The following is an 18,422-nucleotide window of genomic DNA, read 5'->3' as shown; positions in this document are numbered from 1 at the left end:
TATTCCTCTTGTATGTTGAATTGAATTGTATGGAAGTGTAATACATTCGGTTGAGAAAAAAATGCCCTGTGTTTTTCTGAATTAACAAGATTATTATCTCAGAATTGTAAAAAAAAAAAAAAGAAAAAGTTTTCATGAAAAATATCTGCTGTTTTTCTAAATAATTAAATTATTATATTGTTAATTTGGAAAAACAGCACTGTTTTTTTCCCTTTTTTCTTGAAAAAAATAATACCTTTGTTATCAGGACATTTGGGGTGCAGTAACAGTTTTGTCAGTGTCACATTCATGTTGCAATACTGGGTAAAGTTACTTGCTATCATGCTGCAACATGAAGTTGGACCTGGAGTCAATATTTTAAATTGAAAACATTAGTATATTTTAGTGAATGATAATAACACTAAACATTTTCAAATTACATGGACAAAAAGACAAAGTCAGACCTTTCTTTGGTGTGATATCTTCATTTCCATGACACAACAGTCTTTAATGAGGTAGACTATAACAGGTCAAGAGTTAGAAGCATTGCTCGTTAAACTGGCATGTGAAATGACATGAAATAAATATTTCCATGTACAATGTCTTCAAAATGAGGTAGAATTGGTTACAGAGAATGTACAAGATACAACAAAAGTACAACTGGATAACAGAGATAACACTGAAATGCCATTTGCCATCAGCTGGACAAATTCAACTCCACTTACTTCAATGAATCAGAGTAACACCAAGAAACAGCAAACACTGTCGTTTGTTGCAGTGTGTAGGTAAATGTAATGCACATTCTTTGTGTGGCATTGAAGAGCATTCAATTGTTGTAGCTAAGCGCTGAAATACTAATCTGGGGGTAACAAACAATATTATTTGTGTAACACCTTTTCTTTAATCTGTTTTCTTTTCTCCAGAATTTTTTTGAAGCTAAATCTTTGTGTGAGGTTTATTTTTCACACTCAACCACATTCTTAATTCAAGTTCAATTTTATGAATGTGCTTATATTTCCAAATTAAAATACTTTTAATCACATTTAATTTCAGACTAAATCTGAAGCTGCATTTCAGCCTAAATCTTACTATTAAAGGGGATCCACTCTGGGCAGGCTTTTAGGCAAGACTTTTGTTTGATTTTAACAAAATAATAATATGGCACAACTGATGAAGGGGTGACATAGAGGAGCAACAAAGCTACAACTTGGCAAAAAAACAAATGTTTACGGCTGTAACTGTACATAGTTTCTGACAGTGCACATACTTGGTAAATTTTTAACTTCTCCCTTCTTCATGGCCTCATGTTAGAGTTAAAATCAAGCTGATTGCCTGGTGACACTGTCAGCAGTTTTAAAATACTGATATGGGAAAATGGAGACTGGACACTTTATTAAGACATTTAATAAACACCTATTATAAAGCATATACTGTAGCATGTGTACGTCTTGATATGTCAAAAGTTGTTTATCAGGAGTGCTTTGTTTTTGACAGTTTGTCCACAAAAACCGTTTTCCCACCGCTAACTACACTAACACTTAACATGTCATTCAATTCTCCACCAAAACCTAGAAGAGAATTACATCTATACATGAAGAAAATATGTTTCATATATCTAAAAACACCATTGATGTACATTATGGCATGTATTGTCCTTTTAAAAAAAATATCTGAATTACATTCAACATTTCAGGCCTTGGTACAAAAAACCTCAAGTTTAATTTTCCCAGAGCTAAGAAGCAGTGTGTGTGTGTGTGTGTGTGTGTGTGTGTGTGTGTAGGTGTGCATGTATGTGTGTGTATGTGCATTTTCTACTAGTATCAAAGGCCTTGTAAGTTCATTGTTTCCCTGAAGTGTTCAGAGTATGTTTTGCTCTTAATAAAAGCCATGGCTCTGTTTTCATCTTGCTCCATAAAGCTCCCTACAAACACCCTAAGGTAATAACATACATTCTTATTTTATCATTCTGAGGTAACAATATTTTTCCTGAGTATTCAATAACACGACTATAAATCATCCTTTTGAGAGGCAAAAGTAAAGAGAATGCATATTAAAAAGAAGTAAATCCTGTTGCAGACGGGCAGGTGGATCTTCATCAAGAATGTAATGTTAAGCGACAATTATTTGAGGCACTCAGAAGCATTTATCCTCCATTGAGATCTGTATGCCTCTCAGTCTGGGCTGTGCATCCAAACAGAAGATAAAAACAGGCTTACGTGCCTTTAAGCTTCTCTGAGTGAATGTTAGCAGTATGCAAACTTCTACATTGCTGTTTGATTTTTGGTTGATTGGTTGATTTGTATAGTCATTACTTCTTTTTACTTTGAGTATTAAGGTGTAAGTTGCACTGTTATTAACAGATTTTTTGAAAATATACCTGCTAGGTTTAGGATCAGCAGAAATCTGCAAGTAAACAACACGCTTTGAAGACTGTCTGCATATATACTGTCATTGAGTGAACGCTTAATACGTTTGAACAAATGAACATAAAATCTTCGATTCATTTCCCCACTCTTTCTTTACATCAAAACTATTTTAGAGGGCGGCTTCATGTATACTATGTAATCATTTGATAAGCAGCTTGTTATGTATAAACTGGACAAAAATAAAAAGTTGTTCAGTAATGAAAAAGGTTGAGAACAAGAAGCAGGACCCCAGGATAGAATATGATAAAGACCATGACAAGAAGAGGTTAAGGAAACTGAAAAGACAAGTCAAGTTTGGGGGGAAAGCGAGTGCTGAGCAGGAAAACATTCATTTCTCGAGGCCAGGTGACAGACCAAGCCTTAGAGTTAGAGACTTAAAGAGCTGTGTAAAGAAGCAGTGATTGTGCTGAAGTACTATGGCAACCTCACCATTTCAGTTATTGCTCTCCTTACTTTTTGGTCGGTAATGATTTTTGTGGTAGAACGTATTGCAGTCAAAGGCCTTTTGCATACATAATGGCCACAAATAATTACACCAATTTCTAAAGCAGCAACATTGCAGTGCTGCTGCCGCAGTAGCAGAGAGGAAATAAATAGGATCCTGAGAGAAACAGACACTCACACGTTTAGACTGTCTTAACGCTAGTTATGTTTAGAATGCCTTACCTTAACCCCTAAAACTTACCCTAACCTTACAGAGCAAAATGCCCCTGTGAATCTTTGGAAAAACATTAATAATGAAAATGTTAAAGATGCACAAGAAATCCCAGTCTTGTGTCCTCTTGTGTCTGTTAGTGAAACTAAACCTTTCATTGACAAATCCAACTTTATTCCCCCCAAGGCTGTCATGATTGAGAACCCTGGTTGGTTTCAAAGAGCGCAAGAATCCTCTCATGTCCAACCAGTGTTGTCAGCGCCCTGCAGTGGAGTCCTCAGATCGTGTGTGCGATGCGGGTATCTTCATAGACATTCTCTGTTGCTGAGGAAAGTTGTGCTCCCCTGACACGCTCTCTCCTGCTAGGCTTGATGGTGGGCTGTAGTCTCCTGCCCCGCCATAAGGGGGTGACATCATGGGCTTTCCTGGTTTGTAGGCCTGTGGGTCCGAGGCCGAACCGCTCATGTCGTAGCCATTACCGTGCCCTTTGCCATGACTGTTTCCATGGCCATTGCCATACTTTCTGTAGCGTGATCCCTCCACCTCTCCAGCCTCCTGTCCTTCCTCTGCCATCTCAAAGGCCTTACGTTTCAGTGGCACCCCTCCATCGGAGCTCCCTCCAAGGCTGTGAGATGGGTAGCTGTAACTGCCCCCCACCATTGTCGGCCTAGGGGCCAGAGGAGTGGGGGCACTAATCCCAGGGGGAAGGTAGGAGGCACTGGGGTGGCTGTATCCAGACGACAGGCTGGTTTGGGGATAGCAGCCTGGAGGATAGTTGTAGACTGGAGTGCTGGCGCTGTAGCTGGGCACAAGAGTAGGTGCGGCCTGCAAAGGGTGTAGGGGGGCAGGCGGAAGTGCTGCGCTGGGCTGAGGGCAGTATCCTGAGGACAGGTAGGTGCTGTTGTAGGCAGGAGGATATTCCTGAGATGATGGGGTACTACAGGAGCCAGCGCCACTGTAGCCTGGCTCGGAGGCCAAGTTACTGCTCACTACTGTCACACTTCCTGTGGCTGGGATGCCCACTGATGCAGAGCCGACCTTTGTGCCAGTTAATGCTTCTAGTCCAGGGTAACATTCCATGCCCTGACCCAGAGCCCATGGCTCAGATTCAGTTTTTAGGAAAGTTCCAGGCTCTGAGTATGCCCCTGTAGGGGGGCGTTCATAGGACAGCTCCAAGCCTGAGTACTTCTCAGCATAGCGTTTGAGCAGAGAAGAAGCAGTAAGGGCAGATATGTCATCACTTGCCCAAGGGTAACCTGCAGGGGCATAGCTGCGGCGAGCAGCTGTAGCATAGGGGTCGTGTTTGTGGGCAGACGGTGGTGAGGTGGTAGAGGTGACATCTAGGTGCTGCTCAGGCCACTGAGATAAGGGGGCGGCGTGCTCCGGGGACCAGTGCATCTTCAACAAACCTGACAGAAACGAGAAGCTGAGTTAGTCCAGACATTCGCGAAATTATGTATCAGATGTTTCAAATTAGCAGTGCAGTAATTTGTATAGCCCAGTTATTTTAGGTGTTTTACCTCCCCTGTCTTCAAAAACTCACAAGCAAGCTATGAGTCCAGCCTCATGAATATCTGCCCTCATAATCACATCAGCTCGCTGACCCTTTTCCAGAATCATGTCAATGCTTAGCCTGTGCTCTTCTACACAGTTTCATCCAGGCAGGGGACAACTGTTCTAATCTTTATGTGAAGCCGAGAAACATAGCCCCCAGCCTGGTCTCCACGGTGATAAGCCTCTATCAGCCTGTGAGCTGCCCGCTGCCTTTGCCTCTCTCACATTAGGGCCATTGTTGTCTCAGTGACTCTCTTAGTCCACAGAGCCACCCCCACCGAGCGTGTGATCTAATTCGGCCCAAACCTCAGGGGTCTGCTGAGCAGGGGGAATAGGAGGTTGGGGGGGGGGGGGGTCAGAGTAGCTTTTCATCATACAACACATAGAGACTGGACTAGTATATCTGAAAACACTTTTACAAATACACAGATTGATTGAGCAGTCAAAAAAGTCAGATTTTCATGTGCCATGTGTGATTATGTATGCACATTTACACAAACAGAGTAATCCACTGGTTTAGTGGTCGGGGGCTTTGATTGGCTTTTGCAGGCCTTGTCTTTTTGAACTGGCATTAGGCTGACATTCCAGGCATTGCAGAGTATTATTAAACTGTCCTGACCCCAGGCCTGAGGCTTCTCTACAACAGCACTGGACAGAGGAAGAAGTTAGTGCCTCATATGTTATCAATACATTGGTAACAAAATCATAGTACATTCTCTAGCAATGCAGACAGGCATAAATATCTTTCCTTTGTGACTTTTTTTCTGTCCTTTTGCAGTCTCTGCAGTTTTTAACACTTTCTTCTCAGTTTTGCAGAATTAAAACGACTTCTGAATAAATGAGGTTCATTCATTCTTTCTTTTTGAAAATAATCCTTACACTTCAAGGAATGTTTTTTCTTCATTTTGTCAGAAAACAGCATGTTGCAATCAGACATATTGTGATAGTTTCATGACTTAAGCTTTGATTTAGGATAGGGTTGCGACTAACGTTTAATTTCATCTTTGAGTAATTTGCCAGTAATTCTTTTGACCTACTGATAAATTGTTTTTTTTGATAAAATGAGGAAAAATGCCCAGTAAAACTGACCAGAGCTGTCTGAAAACCAAAAGAAATTTACATTCTACAGTGATATTTAAAACAGAAGAAAACAGCAAATTCTCACATTGGAGAAGCTGGAATCAAAAACTAATTAGTATTTTTGCTTGAAGAAAATGATAATAGTCAAAATAATTTCTCATTAATTGTCTGTCCATTTTGTAATCGACTATATAATTTCAGCTTCATTCAAGCCCCTGCTCATCCAGATGTTTTAGGAATTGGGCCACGCCTGTTTTCAAAAGCTGCATTAGGAAAAAAAAAAAAGCAGGGAATAATAGCAGCAGTGGTATGTGTTTATATACATACTTACTCGCTCACACGTCTGGTCTGAAATGGTCTACATGTGGATTATGTCAGGTTGTGTCACATGTCCACTAGGACCACCAGATGGGCCTCAAATGGGCCACATGTTGATCCCTAAATTAAATGAGCCTTCAACCCAATAATCCCACTCATCCAATCCAGGGATCGCAGCGGTCTTGACCAGCCCAAGCTCCCCCCTGGATCAGAGAAATCCCTATCCCTCTGGGAATTCTGACTGGTCAAGGTGCACATCCCAGGCACAAAAACATGATTGGCATATTACCACCAATACACAGTCATACCTGTGTAAATACCGTGCCACAAATAAATGCTCAACAGAAAGTTCTAAGAGAGATACTTATGTAGTTAAGAATCAAAATAACTGTATATCTTGATCCAGGAAAATACTTAACCCTGACCAGAGGGTGTTGAATCATTGTATTTCACAGTAATCTACAGATCAAGGCTGGATTACTTGATGGGTCTTCTGGGCACAGGGTTAGGGAGCCCTTAAGTCCCCTAACCCTGAACCACAGTGCCTACTGTGAAGCCTGTTATTAACATTTCTCATTACAAACCCCGAAGGTTCAGTCATTTTTAGACAATATCAGAGCCCAAAGTCCTTCTGAAAAACCTGAAGAAATATACTAAATGTTTACATGAAAGACACCATTATAACATCTCATGAGGAAGTGTTTATCCCCTTGTATTTTCTGTCGATGTTAAGGTTTTTTCCTCTGTATGATCATCACTTCCTGAGCGTGGGATTGTTTCTCCTCCTGATTTAGGTTTTATAATGATAGTGTAATATGTTGAACAGATTGTAAAGCTCTTTGAGGCAAAATTGTGATTTTGATCTATATGGGTAAAATTAACTTGACTGAATATTTCCTCTCAATGAACATATACCCAACACTAGAATTCAACTGAGGAAACAGCAAAAAACCTGTGTTTTTATAAACTCTATATGTCACCTCCCTAGTTCTAGGCTGAAGAGAAAGGTGTCAACTTTTTACATAAAAAGTTTCAACATTTAGCTTTGGGTATTCTGGCAACAAGATAAGCATCATCTTCTCTGCCACCCTAATGTATGAGAGTATCACTCAAATCCCTACCATACACTTAAATACTTTGAAAATGCTTTCACAGTACCAAAGTCCAACACCTTCTTACATTTAAAGACCATTTGTCATAGGTCAGAGTGTTGTTATTCACAGACTATAAGATTATGCAGGGCCACTATTTGCATGATTGCTAGCTTTAAGTGGGAAAAAAGTGGACAGAAATTGCTGCAGCCCTTGAAATCCCCAGTCAGTTTGGTTTATGCCATAGCTACCTATCTTAACACTGTTCTCAGTGGGGCGTTTTGCAAGCTAACGTTAGTGACTGGACTGTTTGCTTTAACATTCTGCTTGTTTTAACCAACGAACTAACTGTATGTTTCAGCTGAAGATTGCTCGATTTAATCATATATGTATGACTACACCAAATATAAATTTTCATTCATGATTTTACATGAAAACAGACCCCTCCATGTTTTGTGTCTTCCCAGTTTGCTATTTCCTGTTTGATGCTGGAGGAGGTTGTTGACAGTGTTCATGTCATTGAACATTGGAAACTTCTCTGTCTCCATGAGCTTGGACCAAAAACCAATTATCCCAATTCAAGTTAGTGGAGCATTAAACAGGAAGTCAGTCACTCAGCTGATTGAAGTTGGCCACGTGGCTGCATTCGGCTATGTTTTGCGGCCGTAAGTCTCTAGTGTGCTTGCTCTATGAACCCCACTACGCTGAAATATCTGGGTACTTTCATTCCATGGTAACTGAGCATTTTTGGCTTCATCCGCCACTGAGCAACTTTCATGGTAATGAATGGGGTTCAATGCTGTACCCAGGTATACATCCGTGCTAAAACTTGTGAGATTATTTAACATGTTCGATTTTATTGGAACGTCAGGATGATAAAAAGACTGACTCGAGACAGTTCAGACTGAGTTTTATCACCGCCTAACACCAAACGATTGAGATCACAGAAGCATGCCAAAACTCTAGCAAAATTATGATGATTTTATCTCGACATTGAAAATTTGTCTCTAACAATAAAACTGTTTCAGATTTTTTTTGGTGTAAATCTGGTATGAAGTGTGCTCATGAAGTTTAAGTTGAAGAAACCATTTGTTAAGTGCTGTTTACCCATCAGCAGAACATTTGACAAATCTGAGGTAGATTTAAAACAATTATAATCAACATAATGTCAATACATTAAACCATCAGAAATCTTAATTCTGGTTAGGAGCATGTCAGATTCTCTGTGCAGACAGTTCAAAACATTTTGTAAGTGTTTTAGCTGACAGTGTAAACAGGATAAATAGACAAAACCAAAGCCTCAACTGTCGTCAATACTTACTACACGTTTTATATCCACAGTTTGTAATTTCTTCTGTTTCTCAATCTAAATAATGACAAAAGACAGACTTTGGTGACGTTGTGAAGTAACGTGCGGTAATATATTGTCGATACAAATCTATCTGACGTGAATAAGGTAGAAATTATGTTTACAGACGAGGATAAGTATGAAAGGTATATTCACATTACCTTTAGTTAGGTAATGTCTGATCATTTAAATGAAATAGCTGGTTAGTCAGTCACATTAAATTTCCAACAAATAGCATTTGCTGAGTGAACTACACAGCTGCTGTAGCTAACATTATGTGGTGAATTCAGTCATGGAGTAGTGCTGACCTGTGGTGGGTGGTCGCAACAATTATTGTATTATCAAATGACTCTCTGTATTTAAATAAGGTTTTATCTGCCGATCCCAATGAGAATCTGTCCGCAGCTCTTTGCAGACTTTAGCCAAATTCTTAATACATTATATTAATTTGATTAAAACTGCTTTAATGAATACAAACATCTTTCAGACTTACGGAGCATTCATCCACGATGTAAAGTCCATCAGTGTGAGAAGAAACAAAAACTTTGTGCTAAAAAACATGGCAGGATTTACCACTTATTTGAATCCTAGCATCATGCAAATGGACAGACACATACTGGGTCATCAGATTAATACTCACTGGTCATGCTGATTGCAGACATGAGCCATTCGTTTGCCGCTTTGCCTTCAATCTACTCCTCTCACCCAGTCTTCACCCGAAGGTCCATAATCTACCCAAGACATATTAGAGCGCAGTAATCTAATGTGTCTGGAATCCTCATCGGAACACAGCGGAGTAATGTAAAAAACTGAGGATCACTCTGAGGTTAGACTGTAGAAGAGTTAACTGGAGGGTCTGGATGAGTTAAGGACCAGACTGAGGAAACCAGACTAATGAAGGATTAGAGCACACAAGGCTTATGGGAGTGTCGGTGCTGTGTGACAATCTGACAGTCATGGACCAGAATTAAAGAAACGTCACCACTGCTGAGCTTACTCCTTATGTTGCCAGTTAGCTTGTAACTTAGAAGAAGACTTTATTCATTATATAATTATTGTGCAATAAGGCAAAAGGATGATGCTAATGTAAACATAAATAGACATTAATTACACAGTTACAAATATATGGCTACAAAATAAGACTGTTTAAAGCTGCGCTGATTTATGCATTAATGCCGGTGATCAGTTCAGTGTCAAACCTATTTCATTTTGAAAGAATTTTTTTTTATTTATTGGCAGATGTTTCTCTGAATAAAAGTACATAAAAAAGTACATAGTAGATCTACTATGTAATGTGATTAATTATCACAGTTACGTTCTGTAAAAATGAATGAGATGTCTCACAATTAGACGCTATGGTTTGTTACTGTAACTCTACATACAACCTTGCTCTGTTTCAGCTGACCAACATTTATTGAACATGCTCATGTTTTCAGTAAACAGTGAACTGCACATATGAATTTGCAACTAATGAATGTAAACATGGGCATTGTTCACGTCATGACCGTTACCAACACTCACCTACTGTGTTTTATGGCATCAGAGGATTTAAGGCATCCAGCATGTCGCTGCTGTGTCAAAGACAGTTCCCCCCTACCTAAATCTAAACCAAAAATTTTCCTTTACATGACATATAAAACCACAGAGGGTGGCACTGATGCATTTTAACAGGAGGGAAACACTGCTCAGCTGTGGAACAGACTTTGACACAACGCACAAAGCACTTTGGGGTTGCATTTTTGATGTATGAAAGGCGCTATATAAATAAAGTTTGATTGATTGATTGATTGATTGATTGATTGATTGATTGATTGATTGATTGACAACACCTGCATGGCTAGTACAACTGGCAATTCAGGCAACGCAGCTTCTGGGTCTGGTGAAGCCGGTTCATAAGAATATTTGAGGGAGTTTTATGAACAAATCAGTACAGATTCCAAGTGAAGAATCTCACATTTTTATGCAAATTGTGCCTGCTGGGTCTGAAAAAACAATGACAATTCATTGCAAATTATGAACTATTCAAATTATGAACTGTGAATGTGAACTAATTCATTTTAAACTGTGTGAACTGAACTTTGAGTTACCTCTTGAGAAGTGTAAACCTGCACAACACTGCTGATATAGCACACTCAGTTATGTTAAAGTTATAGTCCCTTATAGCAGAAGTTCGTTGAGAATTTTACTCTGTGTATACAGTAAAGATAGTCTTAGATTTTTTTTAACCCTTCTTTATAAGATGAAATGTGAATTCTTGCAACAGATTAAAACCTCTTACTGTTCACAAGTGCTGTAGCATCAGACATCTGTGTCCAAGTGAGGATATTAGAGAACAGGGTTTGGGTATTAGGTGGGATGAGTGAGGAAGCCCCTAACCCCTAATCTAGCACCTCATGTCAGCTTGAAGCTTGGAAACACCCCATCATTCATGGCAATGCTTGGCTTACCAAGAGGCAAAGATGAGTACTAAGCTGGCTTGGTATTATGACAGCTTTTCTTAATCAACGTGATTATCATACTGTCGACCAGCACCAGTGGTGTCTCTTTGTCTTGCAGCAGTGTGGCTATCAGACACTTCAGAGGGGAAGGGGAGTCTCATAGGGATGAGAAAACCAGTGAAACAGGAAAAAGAACTTAAGTTATATCTTTCAGGCCATTTGGTTAATATAGAAAAAAATTTATTGGGCTGTCACTACAATGTTCTTATGTGTGCCAAGGTCATTTGTAATACTGTGTAGGCTCTAACTTTCTATTGCTGTACAGAGCTATTAAAACGGTCACTTCTACTGTTTGGTGATCTACAGACACACTACAGTCGAACGCCACTGTAATATGGCAATATAGTGTGCAGTTACTCAGTAGCCCCTTTTACACCACCTCTTCAAGGTGGTAATTCCGCCTCACCGTTCTGTTCAAAAGGTACAGTCGCAGAATGGGGGGACAGAGTTGTCTCACATGTAAGCTGGCATCGGAGGTAGTAACAGTGCTGAAATGATGTTCGTATAAAAAGCTGGCTGGATCAGACCATGGGCAGCACTGGTGTGACATTTTGGCAATGTGTTATGTGTGTGACCCACCATGGGAGATTTAAAAAGTAGCTGATAGCAGTTAGCAGCTAACTCAAAGAAGATGAAGACGGAAAATGTCTGCAAAATGGGAAAGCAATTAGATTTGAGTGCTCCTTACCCTCCAAGCAGAGGATGAAATCAGTCGCCATATAACAAACATGGTAAATGATTGTTGTTGCCATGTTGATGCCATTTTCATGGTTTAAAGTGCTGCCGACATGGTGTTATATGTCACACTACAGGCCAACGCAGCTGTGTTACGTTATGCCCATAACGCCCCTTATGTTTCCATGATGCCGGCAAGCTGTCTAAAATCACAGACACACAGACTAATTTTTTTAGAGTAACATATTAGCACAGAGAAAGAGCAATAAAAACCTCCATAGACACGTCCTAACATTTCCTGCAAATAGGAATGCACAATAGTGGATTTTTGCCAATATCTGATAAGCTGATGTTTTCCACCTCAGTTTGGCTGATTGCCAATAACGATTAAAGTGCTTTTTTTTTTTTTTTTTTTTTTGCCACCTACTTGCAGAGAATAATAAGTCTCTCCAGTGGTGGAATTAACATATTATTATGCCTACTCTTATTGTGTTGGCCCACTGGCAGATGCAGACATAAGTAAAAGTCCTTCAAAATTTACACAATAAATGGGCAAAAAAGGAAAACTATTTTAACTTAGATTACATGTAAAAAGTGCCATATTTTTTTTTTTTTATGTAACATTTTTTAACAAAACTGTAAAATCGATCCTATGTTAACAAGCTTGGCTGATGCTTTCATTGAGACAAACCTGACAATAGTCATAAGCAGGGCAAATCTGACCTATTTCGGCTGCTTAAAGTCACATTATTAAAGTCTAAATCTTATTGGCCTGTTATATCACCAGAAATGTTCATTTCCGGCTGAATGTGATTCAGTCTTTTATCTGCAGATACCCATGACATACAGATATTATATCACATCCCTGCCTGCAGTGTAATTCATGGCTACACTGTTAATCTCTGTGTTCATTATGTTTTAAACATCTTGAAACATTTGTTAAAAATATGGTTACACTGCTTGTGTAATGCTTGACATTACAGTTGTGATTTTGACAGCAACAGTGTATCTAGAGAGCATGGTGTATCCTGCCTTTTTTTGCCTGCTGTGTATTTTATGACACTGTTGTAATGTTGGGCTGAACGTGGCCCTTAACATTTGTATTTATGCAGACAACTCAGACACCTAACCTCTAACTAAGGTGAGGTGACACTTAAAAAATCGGTGTCTGTTCAAAACCCAAAAGTAACTAACTAAGAAACTGAATGATAATCTAAGCAGCCCCCTCCCTTGCTTACCAGCTGCCTGCAACAGCTCAGATGAGTGCTTGAGTAACAATTTGAGGGTGTTGCTGTAGGCTACTATTTATTGTTATGCAGTTATTTTAAATCCAAATGCAGTTATGATTGCATACTTTCACATCCATTTCTTCACATACACCAGTAACAGCTGTGAAGAGATCATTAAAGCTTCAAAATGGCTTCCCTCCATGAAAATTAATAATTTTGTGTAGCATTATTGAGAAGAGCGAGATTACATCAGAAGAGGAGATGGCCTGTCAGAGCGCTGAACGTGTTGAGGCAAGAGGGGTTCAAGAAGTTGAGGGCAAAATACTAACATTACAAGCAGACCAATCCTGCAGACACTAAAGTGAACACTGAAGTTATATACATGTGGTTAGAAGCGAGTGTAAGCTGCACCAAATTCCCCTGGGAAACACGCTGTCCCCTCCATTGTGGCAGCCATGACACTCACACTCAAATCTGCCTTTAGCTTGCATGTAATTAATCGTCCCAACACAAGCATGAAAGTCTCCTTTAGCCTACCCAGAGAAGGAAGTGAGGTAAAGTAACAGCACCGTGGTAAACTCCTCCTCCTCCTCTCTCCTCTTCAAGATCTGTGCACGAATGCTACATGGCCTCGGGGTTCACCAAAATGCAAAATATTCAGTGTATGTGTGTATGCAGGGAGTAGGGTGTTTGTAAACTGGAGACTGATCCATCCAATTAAGAGATGGACTGACTCGATCAGCTCTCCAAAGGGCTGTCAACAACTTCCACTAAAACCGGTTTCAGTGCTCTAATCATTACTTAATAAATGAGAGTTATCTTCAGGGATATGGGGATGTATAGGGACCAATTCACCAAATCTCTTTCAAGGAGGCACAGTTATGCAAGTCTTGCTTGCTCTCTGTGCGTCAGTGGAGGCTCGCTTGACTCGTGGTCCACTGCGTGGTCAGTATGAGTAATTAGGGGTTAATTAGATGAAAGTAGGTGTGGGGGAAGGGTCAGACTGGAATGGGGATTTGGGGGTTGCGAGGCATCAGAGGGCGTCTTGCTAGTCTGGCTGGTTGGCTAGATGTGGAGTGGAAACAAAAATCACCCCTCTGGAGCTGAAAGGTCCTCTGTTAGGGCTCTTTACTTCACTCACAATAAACAAAGACTTACATTTCCTGAGGATGGACAGACACTCTGAAACTACACACACCAAGACGCACACGCAGGCTCAAGCAAACAACTAGACTGTGCTTTTGGTGCTGCGTTTAGCCTCAGCTGGCCAACAGGCAGAGGAGCTCCTCGGTCATCTATCGGATGAGTCAGGCGGCTGGAATTCCAGGAATCCAACCTGAGATCTATTTACAAAGCACATATCCTCTCCATACGCTCTACATGCACTGCCCAGTCTCAGGCTGAAGCAAGGGAGGAAGAGAACATGCTTACTTACAGTGCTGATAAATGACCCTATCAGCTGTTTGCATTAGAGTTAATTCACACCACTGCTTGTAAGATCAATACAGAGCACATTAGAGGAGAAATTAAGTATGAATATACGTGAGGTAGTGGTCAATGCACTACAGACACACGCCGCATATATCTCTGTCCTCCTTGCTTACATGAGGGTTAGATTGTTATGTAAGAATGACCATAGTCTGAAATGCAGCCAGTGTACAGGAGGATCTGCTGAGGAGAAAACCCTCCTCTCTCCCTCCTCTCTCCCCTTCCCCCTTTTCTCCAGGCCTACACAGTCCACCAGGCCACACTGCTGTCAGCCAATCAACTACTGTACCATATCTGACTCAAGTTTTACACATCTCTAACCTACAAGTCAAGTCTGTCTACAAATCACATGACAGTTTAAGCCATACTGTGGCTTTTCCAACTTTAACAGACACACCGATCAGGCAGATTTATCTCAAAGCACCACAGAGAAACTAGTTTAATTTCTTTTTCTCTATTTTATTAATTTCTTTCCTTTCCTTTCACTCTGTTTTTGCCTCCTAGTCTTCCTTTTCTTGAGCCTCCCTCCTTCTCTCCGTGCTGTAGTAAAGACAGGACTGTGTGTCCGAGCCTGTGTGGTCAGTTTCCCCCTCCCCCACCGCTTTAGCTCACACACACACACACACACACACACACACACACACACACACACACATACAAACATGTGGCAGAGGCTGGCCTAGCCCCTCTTTGCTTATTGTGTCCACTCATATATCAGGCTGCAGCTGACCAGTCCCTCCTCACGTCGCCTCCATCTGCCCTTCACTTTGCTCTATCTCTGTCATTTTACCACCAGTAGCACAGGTCCTTTACTATGACGCCTAATGAGAATCTTAGGTGTGCTACAATTTACTTAACAAGCTTTCATGATGGAGCACTACTGTGTGTGTGTGAATGGAGGCGGAGGGTGATGTTTATTTGCTCCTCTATACAGGCCTAATGAGAAGCTGGTGACACAGGGTTACTAACGATCTGGCTTTCATTCACATAATGACTTCACCCTGGTAACTGGCAGCCAAAAAGGGCTAAAACTACTAATAATTGCTGATTATCAGTATGGACAGAGCCCATAATGAGGTGTGGGTGATTGGATGTTTGCTTGTTTGAGTGTGTTTGTGTGCAGATGAACAAGAAATGTGACAATTTTAGTTGTGTTTGTAAAAGAGGGGGGAAATGCCATGATAGGATTGAGTGTAATGGAAGTTTCTGTGGGAAGAAATCTATCATGACGCTGTGAGTCTTTTTAAAAGAGGAATTTGACAGACATATGTTACTAAAAACTTCTGTCCGCTTTGAAAACTCCCTTTCTCTCCCTCCAAGATTTCTGTTGTTTTTATCTCCGTTCATCTGTGTAGCTCTTTAGAATATATATAAAAAAGCTTGCAGTAAATCCCTGTTGCATTATTCCAATCAGGTTAGCGTTGTAATCCTGTTAAAGCTTGGTCTAATCAATAGCCCAGTCAATCAATATAAGCATATTCATCAGCCTGGATAGCAACCTCTCATGATTAGCACATGTGCAAGCAAGGCCTGTGCTGTGATGTGTCACAGAGATTTAGGTGATTTAATCAGCTTTTACATACTAATGTTGCACACACAGAAAATATATCAGTCCACTCTGATAACACTGGAAACAAAATATGACGCTACAATGTGTTTTTATGAATATTTCAACATAAAAGACATCCTAGTTTGGTATTCACACTTTGACATTGAAACATGTTATTTTCCACCTTAAATAAACATACATGAAGGTTGTCCCCAGAATCTCAAGGTGTGATGGTGCTATCATCTAAAAAACACGTATAACAAACATTTTAACATTCTCAAAGAGCAGCTCTGAATACAACCAAGTGCTCCACTCCTCCATCTTCATGCTCCTTGTTAAAAGAAGACAGACAGTGTTGCTTTAGCTGCTCTCTGTTTAAACAAATTACTATACTTTATTCTCATGGAGGGGCTGAAAAAACAGCAACTGAATACTTTCTGTGAAATTCCTTAATGCAAGACTCAGCTGTTAAAGCCATTAGAATATCTGCCTTCTTGACTTCTCAGAGACCCCCCCAGCCCCTTGCTTCCCTCTGCTGAGCCACAGGAGATGAACAAAAGAGGAGCCGAAAGAAGAAGCTGTACAGAAAAACAGACTCAGACCAATCGCGATCACATCTTTCACGTACAACATGCCAAACAGAGCCATCACTGGACGTGACCTTACAGCTCATCAATCCAAGCACAGGCTGTAAACAAAATAATACAAAGCAGTGCAGACTTACTGTATGGGGTGACAGGACTGAGCATTCTGCAGCCCTGGCCCCAGATGAAGAGGAGAGGACCGGGTCCACTTGGTGCTATTGAGGGCCCAGCTGCATGCTGCGGGGCCTCCCCAGGCTACTGCTTCTCCTGCGGCTGTTGGCTCGGCTAGTGACTGGCCTCCCAGAGCCCTCCATGGTTCATTTCACAGTTCAACACCGCTTTGACACGCTGCCACCTGAAGAGCACACACATGCCAACGTCAGAGCCGTAAGACACAGTGAAGGAGACAAGGGTGTTTGTTTTGCAGCCACTCAAAGTAAGATTGCAGGGAACTTTTGAGAAATTATTAAATTTGTAAAACGCCAACAATCAAACATACTTGTTTGCATTGGGTACATGTTAAATTCACTTCCTTTTAAAAAGACAGTTGTAAAAATAACTAAATATCTGGAGAAGGCAACTGATACTCATAATGAGTTTCTCATGTGCTCACTTTTGCTTTCCTCTGTTTTTTTTTTTCAGTCTGTTTATGTGCATGCACGTGTGAGTGACCGATCAAGAGTTTGAACGCTAAATTCCCTGACAGAGGAGGCTTTTACCCTCAGACCACGAAACCGCACGGCCAGCGGAGACAGGTTTCTAATTCTTTGAACACAACCACAACAGCAAAAGGAACTTTGTACTCTGCAGAGCAAGGAAGCTATCATGTCCAACATGGATTATATGAATGAAGGAGGAAAAAGAGCAGGAGAGTGCACAGATGTGTAACCTGGTTTGACATTTAGAGGACAAACTAGTGAGAATGTCATACAAATGTATGAAGACAGTAAAGCAGGCACAGTGGAGTCAGCTGCACATATAAGAGGGCATATCACACGTGAAGAGAGAACAGAGAGCACTGGAAACAACAGGAATGTGCAAGAACCAGCAGAAACATTGTCATTACTGCTGAAATGAGATAAAAGCTAAATCTTTTCCAACAAGTGAGTAAGTGGTTACTGACCTGAACATGCCTGGATTTGCTCGATGAGTGGCTCAGTTTAGAAAGTAATCCACTATTCCACAAAGTACAACAGGGGAGCCGACGTGAATGTATATGTATGTGTGTGTGTGTGTGAGGCTGGTACTCTCTTGTGGGACCCTATCCTTCTCTCCTACACTCCCTCGCTCGCCCTCTAGCTCCCTTCTCCCTCCCCCCTCTTGCTCTCCCTCGCCCAGTGACAACAGAGCAGCACATGCATCCCCTCCCCCAACCACGCCACCCCTCCCCCTCCTCCTCCTTCTCCCTCTCTTTTGTTAAAACTATTTCAGCAGGAAGGGAGAGAGAGGGAAAAAGTGACCAATCATGCAGTGTCAGAGAAGAGCCCGTTTCCCCCTGCTGCGTGTGTATGTGTGTTTGTGCACGAATTTTCTATGTGTGTGCAGTCGAGGGTGATCTTATCTGCGAGTGTGTATGCACCGCATGTTTGTTTTTTAATTGTAGACCTTTGGTGTGATGAATGAGCATGTGGGACACACGCTGCTGAAAAATACTGAATTTTCTCCTTCACTGATCACATGAGAAGTTCAGTTATTGTCAATGACTTCTATTGATCTGTTACATTGATCTTAGTGGTGTTGGGAGGGTGGAGTTGAAACAACCATGTCAATATTACCTAATTCCTGCGGTACCCCCCCCTTACACACTAGCCTGCACACATGCGTGGGCCACAGCAAATGACCTCCACATCGGCCTCAAACCTTTGACTAAGCAGTTGGTACATTTTTTTTCACCTGCAGTTTATCAATATCTTATATTTGAATATCTACTCATTCACTGTCTTTCCAG

General features: G+C 40.9%; 1 protein-coding gene across 1 annotated transcript; it reads right to left on the bottom strand.

Moving 5' to 3' along the window:
* Positions 1 to 458: 458 nt before the first annotated feature.
* Positions 459 to 17,720, bottom strand: si:dkey-195m11.8 (fidgetin). Its single transcript, XM_049587584.1, has 3 exons — positions 17,598 to 17,720; positions 16,615 to 16,829; positions 459 to 4,469 (listed from the first exon to the last, which is right to left on the bottom strand). The coding sequence occupies exons 2-3, from the start codon at positions 16,637 to 16,639 to the stop codon at positions 3,316 to 3,318; spliced, it is 1,179 nt and encodes a 392-aa protein (XP_049443541.1). The 5' UTR covers positions 16,640 to 16,829; positions 17,598 to 17,720; the 3' UTR covers positions 459 to 3,315.
* Between the last annotated feature and the right edge of the window lie 702 nt (positions 17,721 to 18,422).

The sequence above is a fragment of the Epinephelus fuscoguttatus genome, linkage group LG1 (assembly GCF_011397635.1).
Source record: "Epinephelus fuscoguttatus linkage group LG1, E.fuscoguttatus.final_Chr_v1".
In the NCBI taxonomy this organism is placed as follows: domain Eukaryota; kingdom Metazoa; phylum Chordata; class Actinopteri; order Perciformes; family Serranidae; genus Epinephelus; species Epinephelus fuscoguttatus.
The sequence above is the reverse complement of the archived record's forward strand: the minus strand, read 5'-3'. Positions and strand labels throughout refer to the sequence as shown.

Coding starts and splice junctions, on each gene's coding strand:
- si:dkey-195m11.8 (XM_049587584.1), bottom strand. CDS start 16,639: ATGCTCAGTCCTGTCACCCCATACA. Junction 4,470..16,614: donor CAGTCCTGTCACCCCATACA/GTAAGTCTGCAC, acceptor CGTTTCTGTCAG/GTTTGTTGAAGATGCACTGG.